This window comes from Microcebus murinus, chromosome 24 (assembly GCF_040939455.1).
Source record: "Microcebus murinus isolate Inina chromosome 24, M.murinus_Inina_mat1.0, whole genome shotgun sequence".
Taxonomy (NCBI): domain Eukaryota; kingdom Metazoa; phylum Chordata; class Mammalia; order Primates; family Cheirogaleidae; genus Microcebus; species Microcebus murinus.
The window spans coordinates 18,960,423-18,973,644 of NC_134127.1; the positions used below are offsets into that span (position 1 = coordinate 18,960,423).

The 13,222-nt window shown below is 55.9% G+C and overlaps 1 protein-coding gene across 1 annotated transcript in view; it reads right to left on the reverse strand.

The window, feature by feature from the left end:
* The window catches only part of GFRA2 (GDNF family receptor alpha 2), a 78,805-nt gene that overhangs the window by 54,484 nt on the left and 11,099 nt on the right, over positions 1–13,222 (reverse strand). The window contains exon 3 of the mRNA XM_012752460.2: positions 12,633–12,716. Within this exon, the coding sequence (XP_012607914.2) occupies positions 12,633–12,716 (84 nt within the window). The remainder of the gene's footprint in view (positions 1–12,632; positions 12,717–13,222) is intronic.

A 13,222-nucleotide genomic window follows, 5' to 3' on the forward strand; every position in this document is an offset into this window, starting at 1 on the left:
TGTCTCAAAAAAAAAATAAATAAAATAAAATAAAATAAAATAAAATAAAATAAAATAAAATAAAATGTGCTACCTGGCTGGTGGGGTCTTCTCTCTTCCCTTCACACTGTGCCACCCTGCTAGGAGAAGAGGCAGGTCCCGTGTGCTCCAGCCTCTACACACTATGCCTCGAAAGATAAAAGGGTCCCCCGTGTCCCCCTGGTGAGAAAGAGGAGGTCTTCAGAGCTCCGTCTGCTCCACCAGGCAGGACCTCACCTCTGCCCCGTTGCCTCCAGGAGTGGCGGCCAGGAGCCCCCACCATCTAGCCAGAATGGTATCTCAGCTGCCCCATCCCCAGGAGACGACAGGACCAATCCTAGCCTCCTCAGTTGTCACTCAAAGCCCAGGGATCCGGCAGGGACCAAACCCTTGGCCCCCCACTGCTCTGTTTGCCCAGGGCGCCCGCCCTCCTCAAAGCTGCCCTGGGAGTCCTAGTCCAAGCCCCCCAGTAATCTCAGCGTTCTCTCCAAACCCCCCAGCCTCCCAGTCCTGCCGCAACACCAGGGGAAGCTGCCGTTCTGGACGCAGGCCAACCCCGCCAAAAATCAATTTGACAAATGGCAAATTCACCGAAAATCAATTCAAAAGAAAATCACTTTGGATGATTTCGAATCTCATTTTATATTTTGTCAAATTTTAACCACATTTAAAATTCTTTCTCCAGGTCCTCAAATGGCAGGTTAGTCTTAATGGTGTAGTGCTAGTCATTAAAAATGTAAGTTTCATTCTTTCACATTTGAAGGGACTTTTCCAGCCACTTCTGAGCACTCTATTCCTTTTAAATATAGTTTTGGAGTTTGGGGGTTTTTTTGTAAATATATTTAGGGTTTTTACCATTCTCACACCAATGACATGTCAGCTTTAATTTTGTATTTGTAACAATTAAAGACCAAAATTGAGGCATTTCATATTGATGAGTAACCCATCAGCTTTAATTTTGTATTTGTAACAATTAAAACCAAAATCGAGGCATTTCATATTGATGGTATTGACCCAAATCTTTCCTCAGCATTTTTTATTTGATGACGGCAGCGAATGCACATAGGATCTGAGGCACCAATCATAAGCTAGGATTTTGTCTACTGATTATGAAAATATACTTTTCTCACCATAAGAAATCTTCCCCAACTCATTGTTTATTCCACAAAATTGAATTTGTCTTAAAATACAGCTATGAAGACTATTTGCAAAAGTCTTCAAAAGCCATGAAAACTATTCAATGTAAATTTCTAAAGGCTTTAAAAATAATTCAAAGAACTGAGTTTGGGTAAATCAATGCATAGGGTAACAATCAGTGACTTCATCATTGAGCATTCTAATTCATCCTAATTTCCACAGAAATAGCCACCGTGTGGCTCGTGGACACCAGGAGGGGGTGGGGTCCTCCTGTCTCCTCCCCATTTCCACACCCTCCTCCTCCCCTGACACGCACACCGTGCCCTCCTTGGGGCTATCACCCACCCACCGGCCAGTCCCCTCTCAGGAAGGATCTCGCACCCAGCTCACCTCTTACCCTCCGTCCCCAACACCCTTCCCAGGGGCTCCCACTCTCAGGCACGGTCTATGTGTAGACAAGAGAGGGCCCCTGCCTCCAGGGCTCTCTTCCTACCATCAGGTCCCATTGCCATGGTCACACCCAAGGCCCTGGCCTTCACTGACATCCACATTACCCCTGAAATGCTGGTGCCAAACATGCCGACCTCGGCCACCATCTCCTCCCCTTCCAGGTCCCTCTCTGATCCCCCCTCCAGCAATCCCTCAGTCTCCCAGGCCCTGATCCCTGACCCGGCCACTTGCTCTCCTTCCACCATCCCCCACCCTGTCCTCACTGCCTCCCTGCCCAGCCTAGACTTCCTGGCCCCACGAAAACACCCTGAGCTCCTCGGCCCCCTCTTCCTCTGCCATAGCCACAAACCGAGGACCCCAAGAAACCCAACCACCCCGTGCATGCTGGCTCCTGAGCCACCAAAGTCGCTGGGAAAGCCACACATACACACAGATACATGCACATGTACACAAATACACACACAACCAGACTGACTGGTCTCACTTTCAATTCCTGACCTCAAGCCTCAAATGTCCTCAAATAGCCCTTTCACGCCTTCTCCTGCCTCAGTCTTCCTGCAGCGCCTCCTCCCACCTTGTTCTAAGCCGACTACCTAGTGTCTTGGTCTGTTACGGCTGTTATCACAAGGTGCCACGGACCAGGTGGCTTATAAGTAACAGAGATTTGTTTCTCACAGTTCTACAGGCTGCAAAATCCAAGATCAAGGTGGCAGCAGGTTTGGTGCCTGCTGAGAGCTCACTTGCTGGTTCGTGGACAGCCGTCTTCTCGCTGTGCCCCCACTTGTCTGAAGGGGCAAGTGAGCTCTCTGGGGTCTTTTGTACAAAAGCACCAATCCCATTCATGCGGGCTCTACTCTCATGCCCTAATCACCTCCCTAAGGCCTCACTTCCTAATACCATCACCTTGGGGGTCAGAATTTCAACCTATGAATTTAGGGGGGACACAAACATTCAGACCGTAGCACCTTGCCTCATAAGACCTGGACAGAAATGGCCTCACCTTCCTACCCAGTAGTGACCAACCTATCTCACCTGCACACCCAGCTCTGCCTCCTCTCGTTACTAGGAGGAAGGGCCCCGGCCCAGGCCCGTGTGTTCGTGCCTACCACATGGATCCTGCCCCTCCTCCCTTCTCAAGGACGTCACTCTGGAGTCACCCCTTCTCGCTTATGTCCTTCCCTCCCTCCCTCTCTGGAGGCTCAGTTCCAAGACTTTCCAAAGGCATGACCATTCTGCCTACCTCAAGACAAGACAGAACCAAAAGCAAAACCTTCCCGTCACCCCTCAGCCCCCTATTCTGCTGTTCTCCATCCCAGCAAAGCTTGAAAGAGCTCTCTGGTTGCTGCTTTTAGCTTCTCTCCATGTTCTCTCCTCCCCACATCAACCTTCCAACAGCACGCTCCACTACGGGTCCCTTGGCAAGGTCGTGTGTGACCTCCGTGGGCCGGATCCAGTGGTCACTTCTCTAAACTTCTCTGAGTTGACCTTTCAGCTGCATGTGGCCCTCTGACCACTTCCTCTTCCTGGAGACCTGTGCATGTCTCAGCTCCCCTGCCACAGCCGGCTGCTTCCCCCTTGCTGTCTGGCCCGTCTCAGCCGCCTCACTAGCTCTTCCTCCTCCGCCTGGAGAGCCCCAGCCCCCTCCGCCGTGGTTCCGTGGCTTTAAATATCATCTATATGCTAATGGCTCTCAATCTATGCATCAGCCCTGACCTCTCCCCAGAACTCCAGGTCTGCATCGAACCTCCCGCTTGGCACCTCCCAGAGGAGGTCTCATTGGCATGTCCACCCTAACGTGGCCAAAACAGAACTCCGGATTTCTGCCCACCCCAAGGCCCAGCCTGTTCCTTCCCTCATCTCCTCCACCATCACCACTGTTCCAGCCCAAAATATCAGGAGTTAGCCACGATTCCAGCTCCACGCCCTCTCAACTCCACCTCCAAGATAAAGCCCAAACCCATGAATTCATCTCTTCTGTGACTGACCCTGCCCTGAGCCCCTGCAATGGCCTCTGAACTGGTCTCCCTGCTCCCACTCTGGTCCGTGCCCCATGATCCCTCCTCCCACAGCACGAGTGGCCTCTCCACCGCATCAGCCGTACTGCCGCACTCCACTGTCTATAAAACCCGCCGATGGCTTCTCGTCACTCTTAAAATGAAAGCCAAACTGTGTCACTTGGGCAGCAGCATCTCAGTCACCTGGCCCCCACCCACCTCTGTGCCCACCTCGCCTACCACCTCCTCCACCGCATTCTTGGGGTCCCCACCATGTGGCCACCCCCAGGCCCCGCCATCTGCACGCGAGCTCCCCCCAACCCCGGGGGACCTTCGCTGGCTGTTCCCCTGATCTTCCCTCGGCTGGATCCTGCCTGTGAGTCGGATTTTGGCATTTCCTGTCACCTCTGTCCCTTCGTCCTACTGTAACTCTCTGCTTGGCATCTGTCGCTCTCTTCCGTGTTTCTCGTTAACGTGTTTGTTGGCTTGTTTTCTATCTTCCTCTGTCTCTGGCTACTGGAACAGAAGCTCCGTAAGCGCAACAGACTCCTGCGTTCTGCTCACGGTGCGTCCCAGCACCTGGCGCGGCACTCGGAGGGGGCTCAGTGACGGTCAGGGGATGAGTGCGCACACGTGTTGCCACAGAGAGGGCGCCTAAGCGTCCGGGGTTCAGTGAGATGGCCTCCAGGCTGCAGGACACCCCAAAATACGCACACACAGCTGAGCCCGCTCGTTACTCTTGCCGACTGGGCAGAGAAGGTCTTCCCGTCCTGTCACACCCAGCCCGGTCACCTGAATTCTCCCTGCAGCTCTCCTCGGGGGTTAGGGGGGTTGGGGGTGCTGTTCCCAGGGTGGGAGCCGAGACTGCTGAGGCTGCCCCGTTCAGGCCACTCCTGACAGAGGCCACTGCCAAAAACCCACAGCCACACGCACACTCACACTGACATGACACACACCACACACATACACATACACACCCCTACACACTCTGCACACAGATGCACACCTGTACACAGAGACGCACATACCACCCCACACACACACCCCTACACACTCTGCACACAGATGCACACCTGTACAGAGATGCACACACCACCCCACACACAGATACACACCCCTACACACTCTGCACACTGACACACACCTGTACACAGAGACACACACACCACCCCACACACACACCCCTACACACTCTGCACACAGACACACACCTGTACACACAGTGACATACAACGCACCCTCATACACACTGACACACACATCATTCCACATCCACAAACACTAACACACACCACCACTCCCATACACACCGACACACTACACTCTACCACACACACACTACGCACACTGCCAAGCACGATACCACACCATACACTACCTCACATACACCACTGCGTACACACACGCACACCTATGCACACACCACTCACGCATGCGACCCGCATGCTTACACTCCACCTGCACACAAGGCTCACACACATTCACTTCACACAGTGCCCCTCTCCCACTGTGCTCCCGTCTCTGCCCTCCACCACAGGTGGCCGGAGCACACAGCCCGTGTTGGACAGGAACGCCCCGTGCGGGAGCTCACACCGGCTCTCCATCGAGACCAACCAGAGCGGGTGCAGCCGGCGGCTACGCCAGGGGCACTCGCAGGGAGAGGAGACCCCCGAGAGGGTCACACCAAGAGTTAGCCAAGAGCCACCCTCACCCCAGCTGCTGGCGGAGCCCGTCTCACATGCAGGAGGGGCAAGCAGATGGCCCCCCTAGAAGATGTCATTTGAAGGGTACCAGAAAATGTACCCAAAAAAGCTCACCCCAACCAATGCACCTGAAATTCTATCATTAAATAGCTTTTGGGGGGGAAATGAATTTGGTTCTCTCTTCACCCTTTTTCCATAGCAATTTCTTCCTTGGACACAAGGGCAACCAAAGATGAAGTCACCAACACCTGCTCATACCTTCATGAGAGCAAACCCTTCTACCCACTGACAGAAGCCTGAGGTTGCAGGCTTTGACAGAGAGACAGGAAATGGAAAGGGAAGAGGGGAGATGTAGATTTCCAGCTGTGGCACCCCCCCACCCTGGAAGCCGACTTCCCCCCAGTCCCAAGAGCCACTGGGCCACCTGGCCCCACCCCCAACCCACCTCTCCTGTCTCCCCAGGTCCCCCACCCCCACCCCACACCCTCTCCTCAGCCTGGAGACAATCCCCGGGAAGGGGAGGTGTGAGAGGTGACAGAGCTGCAGCTAAAGCCCAATTTTCGTTGACACTCAGAGTCTCTGACAGCTGTTAGAAGAAGAATGTGATTTTGAAATTTAAATAACACGCTTCTGCATTCGGCTCAGGGAGACAACCTGAGGATAAGCAGTTTATCGCCTGAGCCACCATGAAGGGGGCAGGGAGAGAGGCTGCTGTTCTCCCCGGGCATCCCCCGCCTGCCGTCCCCAGCGCCCCTACCTCGTGGCAGGGCTGAAACGCCAACACCTCACTCTCCTTTCTTCCACCAGGCAGCCCAAGGGACAGGGGCAGAACGCAGGCACAAAGGCTGGGACATCGGACTCAGTGGGGCCGGGGCACTAGGGGACAGGTCCAGGGAAGGCAGAGCACCCCACAGCAGAGTCAGACCCAGTCCTCCCCAGCCCCCACGGGGCCATGGAGGGTCTTCATGGGGGACTGACGCTTGAGCCCAGGGAGAAGTCTCTCCCCGACCAAGGGCAGCCCAGGCCCTCCCTGGGGACCCAGCCCCCTAACCGGGCAGTCACCCCAAGCTCTGTCATGAAGCAGTCCCCGGCAGGAGCCCTAAGGGAGGAGAGGCCATTGTCCTGTCTGCCACAAAGGTCCCTGTTCACCGTCCCCTAAGCCCACCAGGCTCAGAAGACTCAGGGCTCCTTCATCACCCCCAGCTGGGCCAGGCCTCCCAGCCAGGCTGCTGCCAGGAATGTCATTCCCAGACCTCTTTCTCCTCTTGCAGGACTTCCCTGATCTCCCCAGGCACAGCGGGTCGCCGCCTGCCCTGAACCCTCGGAGCAGCACTCAGTCTACACCCCCACTAACGATAAGCCACCTACTGGGCCTCTAAGCGGGTGTCTGCCTGCCCCACTAGACAGCGGGGACATGGGTCCGATGCATGTCACAGCAGTGGCTGACACTGTCTCTGGCACACGGAGCACTCCACGTTTACTGAACAAAACACTCCTTTGGGTCCAGCCCCAGCCCCGCCGTTTCCATGAGCACTTCCTGCTCACCCAGCCAGGGGTGACCTCTCCTCCACACTCAACAGAGGGCACGCACACAACACCTCACAGTTGCTTAACACGCCCGCCAAACCACTAGCTCCCTCTAGTCCCCGGGCAGTGACACCAACCGCCACGGGCTGGGGAGCTGCTGTGCACCCCGCGCCCTGGGAGCAGCTGCCTGTGTGACATCACCAGTGCTTGCAGGGCAGCTGAACTGCTCCATTCTACAGATGAGAAGGAAGAGGCTGGGGGGCCAGGTGGCCCTGAGGTCACTGAGGTCACACAGCTGGTCCCCATTCCCCCCAGTAGTCCAGGACGCTCTGTGGCTACGTGTTAGGTACAAAGTCCAGCACTAGGCACCCCAAGGATGTGGAGGGGAATGGACATGCTGAACACAAACACCCACAATCACACACGTGACCCCAGCACGTGGTGTGAGCACCACAATAAAGGACAAAGTGCCCTGGCACCAGGGGAAGGTGACAGCCACCCCTCAGGCATATGCAAGGCTTCATGGCAAAGGGCAGGTGTGAGCTCAAGTTCCCTCCCTTCCTGGGCCCCTAAAAAGGACACCACTGGAGCATCCGGCAAGAACATCCCTGCCCCCCCCCCCAGGGGCTTGTTGGCCAACCAAGGTCCCATTCACCTCCAATCCACAAAAGGCCACTGAGCCTAGGCCCCTCGCCAGCCCTCTCTATCCCTGTCCAGTCCCAGCCTAAGCTCATGGAAGCTGGTACCACTCAAGACTCCCACTCAGCCCCGGGGTCCTGTTGCCCTCTGAAAATCACCCCACCCTAGCCCCCACCAAGCACCATCCCAGTGTGGGCGGCAGCCTCACGTCACCCAAGGCAACTCAACATTGCCCCTTCCGGAAGGCCAGGTTCTAGGCAGGCCCTGCCACCACCCGCCACCTGCCCTTGGAGAAATCATTGTTCAGTAGCTAACGTAGCTCAGGGCAGCACGCCAGGCACTAGGCATACCCTGCACTCTCCCATCTGGTACTTACGAAAACCCGAGCAGGTGGGGGTTTCTGTCGGCCCCATGTTGGGCAAGAGGAGATGGGGGCTAAGAGGGGCGGCACTTGCTGAAGGTACACGCCAGGCAGGGCTGGAACCAGGATTTGAGTCCCGTCTACGTCTGGCCCTTCTCTGTGGGCCTCAGTTTCCTTTTCTGTCAGGCAAAGGGGTGGACCTATGTGATCCCTAAGTTCCTTTCCAGGTGCAGAAAATAAAAAAGACATTTCTATAAACACACTCCACACATGTGCCTCTGGCCACACTCGGGTGGCACGCCCCAGCCCTGGAGACACGATGCCACGGCCCACACCCAGAATACGGAGGCAGCACCTGGTGGCAGCCAAGGCCATGTGCTCCCCACTTCACCCTGTCCCTGGGGCATTGTCCAGGGGCAGTGAGGGGCACCGCTGCCCGGCCCACCCAGTTGTTTGCATCCCCGCTATGATGCCCACCCGCTTCCCTCTCACTCCACACAGGGCCACACCCCACAACTCCATGCCACCCTTCTAGGACCTGGGCAACCTCCCTCTGCCTGAACCATCGCTCCCTTCTTCTCTGCCTCTGTCTGCCCTTCTCCGGCCTTACCAGGTGGACCCACCTGCATTCGCAGGGTCATGGCACCTGGGGATTGGAATTTCAGCTCCCCATCCCCACGCCCCCAGACAACCTCCCACCTCCACTGGACACTCAGCAGACAGAAGATGACTGACTGCGCCAAGCCAAGCTCAGTCCCCACACACAGTAGGCGCTTTGCCTACATCCATTCGCAGAGTCCTCTTAGTGGCACCACACACCCATCTTACAAACGCAGGCACCGCAGCTCAGAAAGACCACAGCGAGGCCCGTGATCACACTGCACTGAGTAGATGAGCCAGGATTCTAACCCAGGACTGTGCGACCCAAGGCCAGTGCTCTTCCCATGCACCAGGCGCCTCCTAAACACTCTGTTTCATGTCCAAGGGCAGTTTGAATTGCTAGAGACAGGACAAACCTCCCTTCTTCTCCATGAAATCCCTCTCCCCGTGCATAAGGGGAGGGTGGGCATCTAGATGCATCCAACAGCACCGCAGCCGTGGCTCAGGGCACAGCCAGACTGCTCCCCGCCTGGCCTTGGACTCAAGACTAGCCGACCCATCACTGGACCCAGGGCCAGTGGGGTGGGACTGGGCAGAGAGGAAGGGACAAGCCGCCCTGCCCAAGGGCTCCTGGAGGTTTGCTTTGCCAACAGAGTCCCAGTGGGGCTTCCAAGAACACCAGCAGGGAGGGGAGCAAGAGACAAAGAAGAACACATTCCAGGGGCCCCATAACAGGGCCCCAAATTCTCAGACAGGGATTGGCAAAGAGATAGCAGCAACTGAGTCCCAAAGATACAGCCCAGAAGGGGTCCATGTGCCCCTCCCCAGCCTTTCCAGCCTTTCCATGCAGAGATCGTGGAGGGAGCTGCTCGCAGCACAACTTGGTATGCAGGAGTGAGGAGGGGCTCCCCACCAATTTCATGCACTCCTACAGGGTGGCGGCCTTGTAATCCCAGAGCACTAGTGCAGGACCTTGGGTCACCCAGGCCAAGACTCCTCCCCCAGCCAGTGTGCCCAGGGACTGACCCCTCAGCCCACAGGCCAGCCAGCAGGGGCCTGTGATGGCCTGAGCACCAAGCTGGTCTGCTCACCTGCCACAGCCCATGTTCCTTGTGCCTTGGTGGGACACAGGGAGTGAAGCACAGCTCCAAGCTCATGGCGTCACTCTTCAGAAAAGAAACGTAAGGTCTGGAGCATGGAAGTGACCTGCCCAAGGACCCCCAGGTGGTTCCCAGCAAAGATACCACTTGAATCCACTTTGCAGCTCCCACTCCCACTGGCTTCTTCTGCACTTCCCACTACGAACCACTTGGTTTCTTGGTGGCAGCGCCACCAAGTCCTCCCCACGCAGCTATGTGCCAAAGTGTCCCCAGACAGAGGTAGCCACTACCTGACTCCAGGGTGCTGCTGCTCTGGGTGGCAAGGAATCAACAGGGGCAATGAGGAGGGACCGTCACAGTCCCCACAGCCCTGCCCCGTGGTGGGACCGCTCCTGGAACACAGAAGCCCAGAGTCGAGGGGGCTCCGTTATCTCTGGGCAGCAGGTAAGAGGGAGCTGACTCAGTCAGCTGCAGACCCAGTAATTTCCCCATTTGTCTTGTCAACATCCTGTCCCACAGAGTGTCAAGTCCATTACATAAAGATTTTCTGCTAGGAAGATACTTAAGTGTGAGCCCAGGAAGCAGCAGGGGCCGGGACCGAGGGGAGAACCTCTGAGCTTCCTTGTCCAGGAGCAAGTGCAAGTCATTTATTACTGGACGGAAACCCAACGGCACCTGTCCATGCGGCTCAGCTGGTCCGTAAGCTACAGGCTGGGTGGGACATGGGTACCTGGGGGCCGCCAGCGCACCCCCACCATAGCATCCACAGGCCAACGATGTCCTCAACCTGCTTCCGAGCCCCAGAGCACCACGGCTGCAAAAGGAACAGTTCCAGGTGGATTTTGTACGTATCAATAAAACTCATCAGGAAACGTGAGGATCAGAATGTCTGTGCTGCCTGCCCTGCCAGGTGGGCCACACTCACCATAGAGCAAGCACAGTCCCCACAGGCAGGGCCAGGAGGAACCTGCTGTGACCCCAGCACCTCTGCCATGACCCACTGTGGGTTACAATGGTGAGAGCCCAGGGCAGGGTGCCCAACACAACTGGCCACCTTTGAGATCTCCACCCACCACCCATCACTGCCAGCGCCAAGGCCATGCCCAGACAGCCACCCTCTGGCCAGTGCCTCCCTCCTCACGGGCATCCAGGCTTTCTCCAGCCAGCGACACTCATATCACCCCCATTTCAACCTCCTAGAGCAGGGCTCCCCAACCTATGGGAGTGGTATAATTATTTCATCATATATAACAATGCAATAATAATGGAAATAAAGTGCACAGTAGGCTGGGTGTGGCTCACACCTATAATCCTAGCACTCTGGGAGGCCAAGGCGGGCGGATCACTCAAGGTCAGGAGTTCAAAACCAGCCTGAGCAAGAGCGAGACCCCATCTCTACTAAGATAGAAAGAAATTAATTGACCAACTAAAAATATATAGAAAAAATTAGCCGGGCATGGTGGCGCATGCCTGTAGTCCCAGCTACTCGGGAGGCTGAGGCAGCAGGATTGCTTGAGCCCAGGAGTTTGAGGTTGCTGTGAGCTAGGCTGACACCAAAGCACTCACTCTAGCCTGGGGCAACAAAGAGAGACTCTGCCTCAAAAAAAAAAAGTGCACAGTAAACGTAATATGCTTCAATCATTCCAAAACCATTCCCCCGAACCCCTCATCCATGGAAAAATTGTCTTCTATGAAAACAGTCCCTGGTGCCAAAAAGGTTGAGGACCACTGTCCTAGAGCACATTCTCAGTGGGAGGGGAGGGTGTCACCTCAAGGGAGCAAAAGTTGGTTCTTGGATAAGCAAAAAAAATAGATATTACAATGATTTATGGCCCTCCAAAACTCAGCCCTTGGTGACAAAGTTGTATTCCTTGATACTTAATTTTTCTAATTATGGAGGATTAATTTTTCTCCTTAGGGGAATAAAAATGAAAAAAAAAATCGTTGAGAAACCCTGCCCTGGAGAATTCTTCATTTGAAAGAGCTCGGGTTCTCGCTGGAAGCTCTTTCCCACGGTTCACAGTTCAGAGCAGCGGTTCTCAGTGGGCAGTGATTGCTCCCAGGGACACTGGGCACTTTCTAGGGACAGTTTCGGTTGTCACAACTTCCAAGAGTACTCCAGGCATCCAGTGGGCAGAGGCCAGGGATGCTGCTACACATCCTACGATGGGCGGACAGTTCCCCGAATAAGAAAGAATTGCCCAAAACCCTGTTTAGAGCAATAGAAACTTCAGAAGATTCCAAAGACAGCAGCAAACATGCCTGTAAACCTGGGACTTATAAACGGGGCCCCCTATGCTCAGAGAAACCCGAGAACATCCCCACTCTGGCCCCAGTGAGCACCAGCGGCAGCTCCTGGAAGAGCCCACCCCGCCCGCACAGAGCAGCTCCAGGCCCGGAAGCCCTTCCCCTGTGCCCAAGCAGCCCCGGGTCCCCCAAATGCCAGAGGGAGCAGGTCAAGAGGTAAGACCCACAAAGCTCATCTGGCTCCTGCACGTGGACCCTGGAGAGCAAAGCTAGAACTCGACATGGCCTTTCTCACTCCCCGGGGCAGATGCCCCCAGCAGACGCCTTCCTCTTCCTCAGGGAGATCCAAGAAGCACAGCCCTCGGGGGAGGGGCAAAACCCAGAGCAGAACAGAGCATGGCAACACTCACAGGACCAACGACCATAGCTAGCATTGACTGAACGCTCACGACCACTGGCCATCTAGACCTCACACCAATCCAATGAGGTAGGAACCGTTACTCTCCCCATTTCACAACTGAGGAAACTGAGGCACAAGGAGGTTAAGAGCTAGAAGAGCTCCAAAGCAGGAGATCCAGGGAACTTGGAAGAAGGAGCAAGGACAAGACAGGCAGGTGATGTCAGGTTTCAGATTCAAGACCTACTCCATGACAGCCGCCATGCCAGGCAATTTCCATAAACACTTGGCTCCATGCAGCAGCTAGGGAGGTAGGTGTCATGGCCTTCTTTGCAGAGGAGGAAACGGCATGTTCAGGAACAAGCTGATGAGCAGGAGAGCCAACAGACACCCAGGACACCCGAGTCCCTCTACCACGTCACAGGAGACCTGGCCAGGTCCCCGCGCGAGCCCGCTTACCTGAGAAGATTGAAGCGAGCCTGAAGATGTCCGACAGGCGGGAGGTCACGGGCTCGTAGGGTGAGGCTTCGTAAAACTCCTCACCTGCAAGAGAGAGCCGCCATCAGACCCAGGCTCCTCCCGTGCAGACGGAGCCCAGCACGCAGCAGATGTGCCTGGGAACGTGCCGCTGCTGGGGCCGGGCGGGGCTGCCGCGGAGGTCAGAGGTGGGCCAGCCCTTCCCAGAGTGAAAAGGGCGGTGCCAGGTGAGTCAGGAATGAAATGTTCAACCTTTCACATGGGGAGGCGTTTCTCCCCAGCCACAGGGGAAGCTCCCGCTGGTCAGAACTGCCTGACACCCCTCTCCCGTGACCTCCCTGTGTGACCAGCCCTCTCTGAAGGACTTCTAGGAGGCCAGCGCCATCATAGGAATTGGAGCTGGAGAGTCCTCCCCCGTCATTCAGTACAGCATCCCCATTTCACAAGAGAGGGCTCGGAGGCGGCCCAGAGAGGTGAAGCGACCTGCCTGAGATCACACAGCTACTCCCAGAAGAGCCAGAGCTAGATCTGGTCTCCTGGCCTCCCCCAGGTGTCCATTCCCATCACACCAC